The sequence below is a fragment of the Microtus pennsylvanicus genome, chromosome 4, assembly GCF_037038515.1.
Source record: "Microtus pennsylvanicus isolate mMicPen1 chromosome 4, mMicPen1.hap1, whole genome shotgun sequence".
In the NCBI taxonomy this organism is placed as follows: Eukaryota; Metazoa; Chordata; class Mammalia; order Rodentia; family Cricetidae; genus Microtus; species Microtus pennsylvanicus.
Genome location: NC_134582.1, coordinates 107162909 through 107176519, shown reverse-complemented (window position 1 = coordinate 107176519; position 13611 = coordinate 107162909). Strand labels below are relative to the sequence as shown.

The window sequence follows — 13611 nt, the reverse complement described above, 5'->3', positions numbered from 1 at the left end:
GCAGGGGTCCCTATGGGCGAAGAGAACTCCTCAGGGTGCAAGTGCCTGCGTCTCCAGGCTGCGCCACATTGACAATCTGAGTCAAGGCTTTTCTAACTTTAGTTTGCATGCAAACCTGTGAACATGTTGTGGGAAAGGAGGTTGTGGTTCATTGGCACGAGTTACCCCCACCACTTGGAGAGGGGAGGTACAGCCTCTCAGGTTCCAGACAGAAAGGTGTCCACCTTCATTTCACCTTCACCTGCCAGAACAGTGCCTATTCACGTGGCTCCTCTATCAGAAGAGCGAGGGTGAGGCGAAGAGAGAGGAGAGAGGAGGAGAGTGAAAGGAGCTCTGTGATTGGCTGTGCATCTCCAGACTGGTGCCTGCTGGGGACACTCAAAAGGGATCGCAGTTCCTGAGGTTCAAGACTCACCCAGTGTTCCTTGTACAGCCATGGCCCAGCAGTTCTGGGTCTCCTGTCTTTTCACACTATTTCTAGCTGCCTTGGCTCAGGAGTCTCTGGGTCCTCAAAAAGCAAAGGTAAGCAACACCCCTCACCCGGCCGGAGATCTAAACAGATTCCAACATCTAATGCAGCTACCAAGAGATTCAGGATCCTGCTCTTGAAGGGAGAGAGCTGCCTGACAGCCTTTCTCTGCAGACTTCTGCCACTGAGGCCCTCTGCCACAGCACCTTGCCTGCCTCTGTTCGCTGTGCTTTATTGCGTTTTCCTTGCATATCTTCTCCGCTTCTCTGCACTTTGTGGATCTTTGAGCTACCCCCTTCACCAGCTCCCTGTGCCACTCCCCCTTGATGGCTGCTTGACAATCAGAATCTGCTCTTTCCCGTGCTGATCTGCACTTTGGATCAGCCCCTTGGGTTCTGGGAAATGAGTGGTTAAGTAGCAAGTGAGTTGGGAGGGAGACTGATTGTTCTCAAACCAATTGGACCAAACCGAGAGAGAGGGGGCGGGGGCAGCAGACCTGGACTGGGCTTCGTGGTTAGGGAAAGGGGACTTTTCTTCAGTGACTGATGGGGAAAGGCGAACAGAGAGCTCAGCTCAGTGTAAGGACTTCTCAGATCTTGGTGCTGCTCCAGGGAACGGATCACACTGTGGGCCTGTAGCCAAAAGTCCTCACAAGGAGCCAGAAAGAGGGACTAGAATCCAAAAGTTTCTACATGGAGAGTCAGTGTCCATCCTTGTTTGTTTTTTTTTTTTTTAAAAAAATTCATGCATGCATCTTAGGAGACAGAATAGGGCTAGTGGGGGATGACTTAAGAAACCAATATGTGTTAACTTTAATATCAGAGCAACTCATTGAAAACCTCAACCTCACTTATGGCTTTCAGCTACTTATATATCTTGTGTCTGCTCCCACTCCCTTCTGTAAAAGGTGAGGAACAATCTCATCACAGAGCACGGTAATTCCCAGACCTTAGCTAACGGAGAATCCACTGGTGACTGGGTCCCAGGGCTAGAGCTTTTGATCCAGTATCTTCTTGGGAGCCCAGACATTTCTAAAATGCTCTCACGAGGTTTATGATAAGTCCTTAACTCTGACCTTTGAGCTTTGACCTCTGTTATTGGGGATGTGGAGGGTAAGGAGGCATGTAAACTTCTGATTGGCAGCTGTAAAGTCCCAGGTTACCCTACTATCAAGTGAGGTCATAGCCCACTGGAGAGGGCATCCTCTAGGGGCACCCAGGTCTGTGCCCACCACCAAGGCCTGCTTGGGTGTGGAGTTCCTCAAACAGAAATTCTTCAGTTCTTACAATTTTAAGTTACAGGGTGAAAAAACAATCTTCAAGTGTTTGGCAAATGCTGGCAAGTGTGGAGGATTATCGCTTTCTAGGCCATACCGCCATAGTTGCGTGTGTTCTGTTGCAGGTGGACTGCAACAAGGGGGTAAACGGCACCATCTATGAATACGGAGCCAAGACCCTGGATGGTGGGGAGTATGTTCAGTTCCAGCAGTATGCAGGGAAGCACGTCCTCTTTGTCAACGTGGCGTCCTTCTGCGGCCTGACGGCCACTTACCCTGGTAAGAACTCAAATTGCAATTCTCTCTGAGAACCAGCTTGTCACATCACCATATCGTGACTGGAGACGGTTTCCCTGTGCTGTGGGGATCAAGGAATGAATGAGCACACTGACTCTATTCCCTTAAAGCTTGCCATTCTGCTGCTTTCCATGCCAGAATTATCTCCACTGAGCACTAAAGCTTTCCCCAGGATAGGCTGGACGACCACTAAGAGCGCATCTGTGCTTGAACAAGCCGGAGTTGTTGTCCGTCTGCCAAGGGGAAACATGGAGGCTTCTCAGAAAGGGATAGAAAACATTCAGGCCCTCTGAGCTGGTGTCAGGTAGTGTGGGGAAAGAGTCAAGGAACCGGACCTTTGCTGTGGATTAGAGGCTGGCAGGAAATGAAGAAGGAACAATCATGTGATTGGTTATCTTAAGAAATCAGATCTATATTTGCTTAAAATAAACTTTCTGTATGCATGATGAAGAGCAATGAGATTTAGGGAACCCTGTGCCTCAAGATCAGCAGCCATTGAGAAAGTTCCCAGAGACCTGAGTTATAGCTGTTTACGCTGCCTATTATTCAATGTCTGTAGCTTTTCACCGTCTCCAGTGTATTCAAGTGACAAGAGGGTGAACCTTGTAGTCCCTTGGGTCATGTTCGGGGAGTCTGCCCATGCCGCTCACCCTCTGCTTACAGAACTAAACAAACTGCAGGAGGAGCTGGAGAGCTTCAATGTCATCGTTCTGGGCTTTCCTTGCAACCAGTTTGGAAAACAAGAACCTGGAAAAAACTCAGAGATCCTCCTTGGACTCAAGTGAGTATTATGTCGGGCCCTGGGGATACGCTTTTCTCATCTGCCTAGATACCTTCCCGTTCCAGAATCTTCTAACTAGGTAGGTGATGGAACAATGGGTTGAAGAATGGCATCATGATGCCTAGAATTCCATGTAGCCCTCAGGAAATGCCCACGTACTCTCTCCACACTTGGCTTCTTTGAGGGTGAGAACAGGGAAGATCTAAGGAAGAGACATTCAGGGGAAAGAAGGACACATCGGAAATGGAGATGGGCCAGGAAATCTGGGGGCAAAGTATGCCCTTCCTCTTGGAATTTTCTGATTCTATGAAGCTCCACTTGGAGTCCTGATCCCAGAGACCCCTCTTCCTCCTCTCTCTTTCTACAGTCCTTTCCATCCCTTTGTGAGGACAATTGGTGACCAGTCCTAACCTTCCTTGATTTAATTCCTTATTTCACTGCAGATATGTGCGTCCAGGTGGTGGCTATGTCCCCAATTTCCAGCTCTTTGAAAAGGGGGATGTGAATGGAGAAAACGAACAAAAGATTTTTTCTTTCCTAAAGGTAAGTAAGCAAACATGGCCTGGATCAATCAGCTAGGATTCTCTGGAAGCAATGGGGCTGGTATCTGCAATGGGATGGGACTCCTGAAGGAGTTCATTCACAGACATGAGGCCTTGGCTTTAAGCAGAGGAAATATCCATGGTAGCTCTGATGTATATTAATCTCCCTGGCCGAACACTAATGATCTGTTTATTCTATAATCATTAATCAAATCCCTACTTTGTTCAAGAAACTGTGAGATACATGTTAACCGTTATTAGTAGATTAGTCTCTTATCCGAAGGAACTATTATTAAGTCAGGAGATGACATAGACATGGGTAAAAGAGAGTGCCAAGGGAGAAGAATCACAGAGTATTATAACTGCAGAACAGCAGGAAAGAAGGACCTTCCCAACAAGGATCATTTAGTCGCTTGTCCCCAGAGGGTAGTCTGCAGGCAAAGCTTTGCCTATGGATATGTTCACTCATCCACAGCAAGCTGAAACAACAGATCTGCTTATTAAATAGAAAAGACAATTATTAATTCCAATAATAAGTTATGGATAAGTTATACCACATAACAGAAGATGACCATGACAAAACGTGGTGGCTCATGCCTATAATGCCAGTACTCAGGATGCAGAGGCAGGGGGATGGCTGTGAATTCAGGATAACTTAGTCCATAGTCCAGGTAAGTCAACTACATAACAAGGCCCTCTTTTAAGAGAAACAGTGATATTATTCATACACAGCTGATTAATAATTAAAAGTCCTATTGGATGGAGAGACTCATACTTGAAATCCCAGCGCTTGGGAAACCGAGCTCATAGTCAACTTGGGTTACACACTGAGGTTCAGACCAACTTGGGCTGTTGAGTGAAACTAATTTAAAAAAATAAGTAAATAGTATGGAGCTGAAGGGACGGCTCAGCAGCTGAGAACATACACTGATCTTCCTCATCAGTTCCCAGATCCATGTCTATGCAGCTTACAAGCACTTGTTCAGCCAAGGATCCAACACCCTGTTCTAAATTTTGCAGGCCTTGTACTCACAGGTGTACGTACCCACTTGAGATACACACATATATACATACAATTTAAAAATAAGATAAATCTAAAGAAAAGAAAAGGAAAGGAAATACATAAAATATTTTAAGATTTCAATTTATAGTTACAGCAGATTTTTAATTTCCTCATTGTTAAAACAGCTATTGAATTTTTCTGGCCTATGAAGTCCCAAAGTCTGGGAGCTCCTGCCCTAAAGCCAATTCATTATCACCTATGGGAGTTGAAACCATAGGAATCATGACTTGCTGTAAGAAACAGATTTTTTTTTTTGACAGGCTTTCTCTGTGTAGCCCTGGCTGTCCTGGAACTCACTTTGTAGAGCAGGCTGGCCTCGTACTTAGAGGTCCGCCTGCCTTTGCCTCCCGAGTGCTGGGATTACAGGTGTGCGCCACCATGCATGGCTGAAGGTATTATTTTACTCATGGCTAGAATTCATACGACTAGAGGAGAGGCAGGAACGTGAGGTGCTTTTCGCTGACTGCCACACTCTCCACGCTGGCTAGAGCGGCCTTAGTGTGCTGGGAGTCGTATACTGTTGGTCTGGGAGGGGCTGGAAGCATGTGGAGCTTAAAACAGTAAGGCTTACAGCAGCCAAGAGGAGTCTGGACAACACAGAAGCAGAAACGAGATCATCTTTTCATCTTTCCATCTTTCATATCTCTGCTCTAGAACTCCTGTCCTCCCACCTCTGAACTTTTGGGCTCTACAGAATATCTCTTCTGGAATCCCATGAAGGTCCATGACATCCGCTGGAACTTCGAGAAGTTCCTGGTGGGGTCCGATGGAGTGCCCGTCATGCGCTGGTTCCACCATACCCCTGTCAGCGCTGTCCAATCCGACATCATGAAGTACCTAAACCAAACCCAGACCCACTAGGATATGCCTTACACATAATGCCTTTGTTCCACTCCTTCACCAGCCTCCATATGACCAAAGCCTGCAACACTGCCTAGGTCCCTACTAATGCTTGTGTGGACAGCTCTGTATGACTGTATACAGAAGTGTAGTTCTGGTAGGCATGCACATGCATTGAAAATTAAGGAAAAGAAAATCTATTTACCGAGATACCAGGCTCTGCTATATCAAGTTTTCCTAATCTATTCCAAAAGGAAGTCATATTTTAGAGTTGATGATCCAGACAATCCTATACACCTAAAAAAGTAACTCCACAATGATCCTAATCTATCACTCGCTGTCCCGGTGAGTTAAAGGAAGTGGAAATGGGTAGCAAGACCCTCTGGGCTCCCTTCCCAGCCTCCTCTCCTCCCAAGCTGGGGATGTTTTGTCAAGCTCTTCTTCTGTCTAGTCCCCTTGGTGGTGATCTTGTAGTTTTCTTAGGGGATTCTGAAGGCTGAGAGCAGAAACCTCACCTGGCATGAAGGAAGGGTCATCTCCATCCCAGTAGGCCCCAGGGTCCCTCTGGATGATACCCGACCAGAACCTTCCTGGGTGCCTTCCTGTTAGTGCATTCAGGTCCCGGTTCCTGGCCATGGATGTCTTTCGCACGAAATGATGTACTTTGCTCTCGCCCTGACTCTTCACATCTTTAAATTTGTTCCTGTGACTGCTGTCTCAAGATAATGATCAATAAATAATCAAAGACCCCGCAGCAGTGGACTCCGAGTGATGTTTCTCAGTCCCTATTATGTGCTTTCTTGACCTTGCCACTTACATCTTTAACATTCTGGTATTCTCAGAAGTGTTCTAGAATCTTCCTTGGTACTACTAAAAGCATCAGGTGGTGCTGTAGACACATTGTTGCTCAGACCTAAAGCACAGACCTATGTATGTAGCCCAGGCTGGCCTTGAGTTTCCAATCCTCCTGTCTCAGCCTTTCAAATATCTAGGAACACAGGTACTGCAGTCACACCCAGCTCATAGGCTTTTTGGAGCCAGACCTCTCTGTGCCTCCTGTTCTGGTCATTCAGCCCAGCTCTCTAAGTCCCGACAAAAGAGGACTTCTTCTTTCTCTCTCCCTCTCCCTCCTCCCCTCCCTCCTCTCTCATTTGTTTATAAAATTGATTCATACTTACTGTTACAATCTGAAAGCACATAAACAGAACAAAATGTCAAAAAGCAACAAAATCTGATCTTTATCGAGGTGCAGAAGCCCTACAGAAAGCCCCACCGTTAGTGGTCAGCTGACTAATGTACTCTGTTTTATTCAGATGGAAACCTGAAGCAGGAAAAGTAGCTTTTCTGGTGTCTGTAGTTCTGGCCCTTGAGTGTTACAGGGATTATGGTCTAGTGTCAGGCTCCAGGGCTTGTTATAGCTACAAGTCTGGAAGACTACAGGCTTATGGCGATGGGTTCCACAGTGCAGAGACTTACTGCTCCCAGCGTGTAGGGTGGGGGCTTATTACTCTGTGACTTGCTTGCCACTAATTGTAATCATCTGCCCTTATCAGGAGCTGGTGGTGATTGTACCAGCCAGTTCTGCAGCTCCCAAGCCTTAGGTATTGGGATCCCAGAGCTAGTGTTCCAGCTTTTGAGCCATGTCTGGGCAAGCCCCCTGGTTCTTACAGCAGCTAACCAGCTAACGTTACAAAAGCATCTGGGTCTAGGAATTTGGGACACTTGACTTTTAGGACTTGGAGATGCCCTGAAAATCTCCTAGCAACTGGAAACTTGCCATGTGCTCTGTGCCTGAGAATCTCTGAATGCCCCATACAACCTGCCCTGCAGTCACTTACGTCCTAAAGGACCACAACCTACCCCAAAGCCACCATCAGCTGAGGAGCAAGCGTTGAAAGCCGTGAGTCTGTGCTGGACATTTCACATCCAAATCATAACGCAGCCAAAGCCGGGGGAAGCAGAAACAGAAATGTCCCTGCTGTATAAGATGTGAGAGTTGGTTTGTGATATGGGACCAAATGATAATGACCATAGTAATACGATAAAAGTCTTTATAAAAGGAACAAAAGGAAAAAAAATCCCATTTCACTCCTCAGCCATTTTCTATGATGGATCTTAGTTCTGGAGGAAAACTATGCATATTACCTAGAAAGGGGCAAACTGGCGTGTCCGAGGCACTCTGATGTGTGGCAGTGCTCAGAATATCAGTATAACTCTTTTACTTATCACCACAATTAAGTATTTTTGCTGGAGCAAATTTCTTAAGCCAAACTTTCCCACAACCCTATCGTGTAATCGTAAGTTGTGATTGCTCACAACCTAACGGATGGTCAGCAGCACAAAATCTTTCACGAGGGTCCTCGCTCAGAGAACCGGGTTCTGGGACAATGACCTGTCTCAGGAAGGTCTCTAGCCAGGTTGAGCATGGCAACCGTAGCTCTGGCTGGCCTTTCCCTTCTCCCCCATTCCCTCTGCCCTGCTAAAACGATCAGATTATTATCTGAAAGCTAGCCACCGAGGTCTATTCTCTTATTTGGCCACTTCCTCCTCCAGAGGCAGACTACCAAGGTCCAGCAATCAAATTATTGAAGTCCAATAATCAAACGCTCCCTTTTGGTTACCCTAATTAAGATGGTGAATCAGAATTAAACACGTTATCCTAACACGGGGTTTCTCCTTTTATCTTTATAAACTTCCATTTACCTGTTCTTTATAAACCTCCTAGTCTGTGTCCTTTCTACCCAGAGGCAGTTCTCTGCCTCACCCCACCCCCAATATTCCTTTTCCCTCCTTCTGCCTCATCCTCTGTCTCCTGTCTTTCTTATTCCAGGACCTTTGTCTCTGTGAGGCAAATAAATCTCCTTTGTGTTGAGGACTTGGTCTTGGGGGTCCTGAGCCCATACCTGTCCCTTCAGTCCCAGGACATTCCAAGTTTCCCTGCTGCACTTTGCTGTCTGTGGCAGAGAGTTGAGTTTGGATGTTGTTTATTTTTAAAGCTGAGGCTTGCTATGTAAACCAGGTTGGCCTCTGGCTCAAGGCAATTCTCCTGCCTCAGACTTCCAAGTGTTGGCATTGCAGGTGTACACCGCCACAGAATTTGTTGTTTTTAATGAGAGCAGCTACCACCCCGTGCCTTTCAACTGTACGTACTGGGAATCGTGTTCTACTTGATATTATAAAGTCCTTAGGGTGAAAGCCTTTGCCAAAGGCGTTTTTGGGTAGCACTTAATTCCCACACTTCGATTCTTCAGAAACTCGTTTGCATTTTATGGGACTGTTGGAGTCCTCCCCAGCCCTGAGAAGAAGGGTCCTGCCTGCCCCATCCCTGTGGCCTGGCAGGTTCGTTCCTAAGGTCCCTCTTCTACCCCAACTTCCCCCCTCCCCGCCCCCAACAGTCCCAGCACCGGCCAACTTCCCAGTTTGACCACAACCCTCCACCTCCACTCCCGGGAAACCAAGGGGTTTCTGGCGCGCAGTATCCAAAGCGCAGGCTCCAGCCTCCCCAACCCCTCGCTCCAGGGGCTCTGCGTGAGAACGTCTTTACGGTCCCTGAAATGGATCTTACGAAGTTCGAAGCGGGTGTAAACCTGCAGACAACTGTAGCTAAAGATCGCCTTTATACCCAGTCGCCAGCAAATCTGGCAAGCGAGAACGCTGCATATGATTTGCTTTTTACATGTCTTTGAAGAGGCCAAAGACTCGTACAGCACGCACAAGCGCCGCGCCTACACATTTATCGACTTTATCGTAGATGGCCGTTGTCACTACACAGCCGGATTTCTTTTCTTGTGAAATAACTATCTTTGTGATAAGAGGAAAATATCGGTCACTGGGAGTTTTCGTGTTTGATGTTTTCAGCTTGACTATAGAAAATGCAGCATCTTTTCACAGCTGTTTCTTCTATGACGAAAACGGGCATCACCGGATAGCGGAAGCTATTTTTTCCTCATCAAGCAGAAATAAAACAGGATAGATTCACCCGTCTTTCATACCTGCTGTCATGTGGCTCCATGGCTTAGTTGGTTAAAGCGCCTGTCTCGTAAACAGGAGATCCTGGGTTCGACTCCCAGTGGGGCCTTGCATTTTTGCATCCTACCTACAAAATAAGACGCAGTTGTTAAAAAGCTACTTTATTTTACAAGATTGTAACTGTCATGGTCCTCATACTTTTGAAAATAAGACAATTTTTAGTGACATAATTCAAATTCAAAACATGGTAAAAGAATAATGTATGGGCAGGACGTTGGTCACTTTTCATAAATTTACATGAAGCCATAGTAAGATATTTATGCGCAACAACAATTAGATGCATAGATACACACGATCCAGAACCTAAACATTTCCAGTTCAGTGAGCCAATATAAAAAAAAAAGCTAGAATGTTTGTAGGAAGAGGCCGGGCCCTCCATCCACCCTCTCCCTTTTTATGTTGTAGGAGAGGACGCCCAAGGCTTTCCACATGCTGGGCAGGCACCCGACCACCTAGTTACACGGCCAGCCCTGTCATGGGCATTTTGAAGAGGATAAAAGGAAGAACACCTAAATTAAGCCTCTGAAGGAAGTATCCAGAAAGCATTCCCGATGATATACTGGTTAAAACTTACTAGACCCAAGTAAGCCTAGAGCAAAGATAGCCAGAGTAAGGAAGGAGCAGATCGAAAAAGCAATTGTGCCAAAACTGTAAGAGGTCGGTGCCTCCTCATCCCCCATAGTCTCGTCCACTAACTCAACAAACATGAACTGTTTGTTTTGATGTGGCAAAGGGAGGAGATACAGCTGTGAGCAAAGCTAACTCAAACCTCTAGGGAATCTTACACGCCTTTGTAGGAGTGACCGGTACACAAAGATGAATCTACAGTAAGTCAGTGTGTCCGCTTCTGAGACAGTCTAGGGTGGGGTGAACTGGGGAAAGAATGTGGGGCAGGCACTTACAGTATCCTGTAAAATAAAGTCACTGGCAAACGCCCTTAAATTTCTTTATGTATTTTTTATTTGTGTGTGCATGCGTACGTGCATATGGAGGTCAGGGGGCAACGTGTGGGAGCGATTTTCTCCTCGGCTTGCTAGTTCTAGGGACACAGAATAACCAGTTACATTGTCAGGCGCGGTGCCTGGTGCCCGTAGCCCTTCAGCCACCTCGCTGGCCCTGTCTTTATTTTATTTTTTTTTTACTCAACGAACATTGTCATAATATAACCAGTATATCACTCTCTAAGTACCAGAAGTAGCAACATAAAATAATCAGAAAATTACCGTTAACTGTGCCCGGATCTCATCTCTGTCCATTTTGTAAAGATTTGATGTAGGTCCCAGTCTCCATATTCAACCGTCAGCTGCTGCACCAGGTGGTTGAGTCACCTGTGGCAAATTCTGTCAGCTCTATGGGCAGCAGTGACAAGTTCAAGGAGAGTTGACTGGCATTGCTGGATAAATCCCCATGGAATATCCGAAATGGCTATCTGACCCATACACAAGGGGCCAGTTAAGTTTAGTATGTGGTGAGGTCAATGTTTCCATCTTTAAAATAATTGTTTGTGACAAATGTTGGATCCCTTCTTATTTTAAATGTATGAATAAACATTCTAAGCATGTTTTGACGAGTGTGTTTCGCTTTCCCAAAAGATGTGTCGAGTCTTTAATCCCCTATGCCTACTGTTATTAATGTGACTTTATTTGGAAATAAACTCAGTGTAGAAGTAACTAACTTTTGCTGTTTTGTTTTATTCTTTTTTGTTTTGGAATAGGGTCTCATGCAGCCCAGGTTGGCCTTGAACCCTGATCCTGTGTCTTCACCTCCCAAGTGTGTACTTTTTCACCTAGCACAAATATCTGAGCCAGCTTTAGAAGGCCAGAATTAACAGACCAGGCAAACATTTATGACACATTTCAAGTCAGTGTTCTCCATAAAAAGAAAATGTTCTTCAAATTGTTAGCAAATCAATCCAGATGGTATAGGAAATGGCAACAATACATCATTACTGAGCAGGATGCTAAGTTCATCATTCAAAGCAAAGAAAAAATGGATTTAAAAAATCATTTATTTTGCTATTTATGTGTATGTGCGTGCATATGTGAACACCTGCTCAGGCCAGAAGAGAACCTGGGATCCTCTGGAGGTGAAGCTATAGGCAAGTATGATGTGGTTCTGGGTAATGAGCTGGGATCCTCTGCAACAATAGACACTCTTAATTACTAAGCCATTTCTCCAGCTCCCTAAAATCTAAATTTTAAAGAAGATTCCATTTTTAATATTATCAAACCTAGAAAATACTTACTGATAAGTGAAAGTATATTTATAGGACATACACAGTTGCCGATATCTCGATGGAGACCTCCAATTGCTGCGCACCGCACCCCCGTGTCTGCTCTCTGTGTGCTAGAACCCAGTTAGCGAGCTTCGGGCAAGGGACTGGAGGTTGAGAATACACAGACACACACAGACAGAGAGACAGTGACACGGGTCATCCTTGAATTCCCCAAGAATGCCCCCTTTATTGTGTTCAGGAGCAGATTATATAGAGATAGCCACACCCCAGCCAAACCCACCAGGAACCACTCTCCTGCCATCAGGAACTCCTGTAGGTCTCGTGCTCAGAGCAGCTGTAGGCACTCAGATCAGGGGGAAACAAGTTGTTTACAAGAAATTCAGAATCTGGGGTCTCACTGCTCCCAACACACAGTAAAAACAAAACCCCCTAAACTAGACAAACACACACACACAAAAGCAAAACCAAAAAAACCCCAAATCCTCCCAAAACCAAAAAATTAACTGAAAAAAATTAAAGAAAATTTAAATGAGAGGACCACCATTGCCAAGATCTCGTCATGCTGTTAAAAACTGCAGCTGCAGTGTGTACGTCCCTCTTACGCAGCAGGCAAGGGTCCTAGTTGCTTTCCAGCTAAGGACTGATAAGAGCAGCAGGGTTGGCCAAGCACACACCGGAGCAGGAAAAACAACAAACAACCCTCACATACTCATGCTGGCACAGGAGCCAAGCATGGTGGTGCATAAATGTCATCCCAGCACTTAGGAAGCAGAGGCAGGATGACAGTGGGTAAAGAACAGGCTGTACAGGCAAGGTGCTCCAGGCTGAGGTCCGTTTTTAAGCACCTATGGGAGGGCTTGAACACTTTGCCAAGAGAGCAGATCATGCATATCGACTGGGACAGGACCAGCCAGTGCTTGGTCCCCATCTAGAGGCAGAGCTGTGTCTGCTGGGGCTGCAGAGGAGCCCATGTAGGTGTGGTTTGGTCGCTCACAGATCTCCTCTGTGCACTTGTCCCCCTTACACTGCTGGACAGAAACTCAAAGTCCACATGCTTAGGCAAGTAGTCTACAACTGAGCTACACCATTAGCCCAACCCTGTCATATTGGGGCAAAAATTCAATAGACACCAGACACACTCAATCCTAGGACCCCCTAGGCGAAAAGACTTTCCCAGGATAATGGAGACGTTTCTTTGGACTTGCTAAAGCTATGTCATGACGCAGAGCCACTTTGATGTCCTAGAGTAGATCTTGGCCTGAAATTGTGGCATTGAAACAAACAGAAATGTTTAGCAGATAGCTCCGTCTACCAGGCTGGTTTTTGAGACAAGGTCTCAGCCTGTAACTTTTGCCAAACCTTCCTCAGCCTCCTGAATTACAGGGATTCCAGGTGTGCAGCGCCACACCCGCTTTAATGGGTTTTACACTTAAAGCTCTTAAATTTTAAACACAGCTCCAAGCAACTCAAACCGCGACTGAAAGAAGTTTAACGGAATTCCCGATTTGTTAATTCTCTGGCGAGAGACTGTTAGATGCAGAGAGGCACCCAGCAAAGGGGTCTGTGGTTCGTTTTTTTTCAAACTCCGCCACCTTGTGGTTGACATCTGCATTTGCATATCCTGGTCAGCGGACTATGGACCGGACCCCAAGTCCCCAGAGCCTGAGACTTACCGGGGACAGAGGCGCTAACTTCACCGGAACAAGAGAGCATATCTGAACTATTTGAAGCCTCTACATTTGCTTCAGTTTTCTAGAGCGTCAGGAGGTAACTGAGATTTATGATGTTAGGCACACATTTATTTTAATTACGTAACTGTGGCAGGCATATTAAAAACCATCTTGTAAACAAGAGGTACTAAAATAAAAAGAAAAAAATCTCGAAGGACTATAGCCTCATTACGTTTGCGGTGTGTCAGTTGACCGAATCTAGATTTCATATAGTAAAACTCCACAGGATCGGGAGACTTTATCTGACACTAGGCTTCTTAATCAAGAAAAGTATTTGCCCTCTCTGAGGCTCGAACTCAGGACCTTCAGATTATGAGACTGACGCGCTGCCTACTGCGCTAAGAAGGC

The 13611-nt window shown here is 45.9% G+C and overlaps 1 protein-coding gene and 2 non-coding genes across 3 annotated transcripts; 2 read left to right on the top strand and 1 right to left on the bottom strand.

The window, feature by feature from the left end:
- The first annotated feature begins 429 nt into the window (after positions 1-429).
- Positions 430-6011, top strand: Gpx6 (glutathione peroxidase 6). Its single transcript, XM_075971063.1, has 5 exons — positions 430-522; positions 1871-2024; positions 2706-2823; positions 3267-3366; positions 5083-6011. Exons 1-5 carry the CDS (start codon positions 436-438, stop codon positions 5287-5289), a joined length of 666 nt encoding a protein of 221 aa, XP_075827178.1. The 5' UTR covers positions 430-435; the 3' UTR covers positions 5290-6011.
- A 3261-nt stretch (positions 6012-9272) lies between these two features.
- On the top strand, positions 9273-9346 carry Trnat-cgu (transfer RNA threonine (anticodon CGU)). Its single transcript has one exon. It is a non-coding gene; the product is annotated as a tRNA-Thr (tRNA).
- Positions 9347-13538: 4192 nt separating this feature from the next.
- Positions 13539-13611, bottom strand: Trnam-cau (transfer RNA methionine (anticodon CAU)). Its single transcript has one exon. It is a non-coding gene; the product is annotated as a tRNA-Met (tRNA).

Coding starts and splice junctions, on each gene's coding strand:
- Gpx6 (XM_075971063.1), top strand. CDS start 436: ATGGCCCAGCAGTTCTGGGTCTCCTGTCTTTTCACACTATTTCTAGCT. Junction 523..1,870: donor TGGGTCCTCAAAAAGCAAAG/GTAAGCAACACC, acceptor GTTCTGTTGCAG/GTGGACTGCAACAAGGGGGT. Junction 3,367..5,082: donor AGATTTTTTCTTTCCTAAAG/GTAAGTAAGCAA, acceptor TCTCTGCTCTAG/AACTCCTGTCCTCCCACCTC.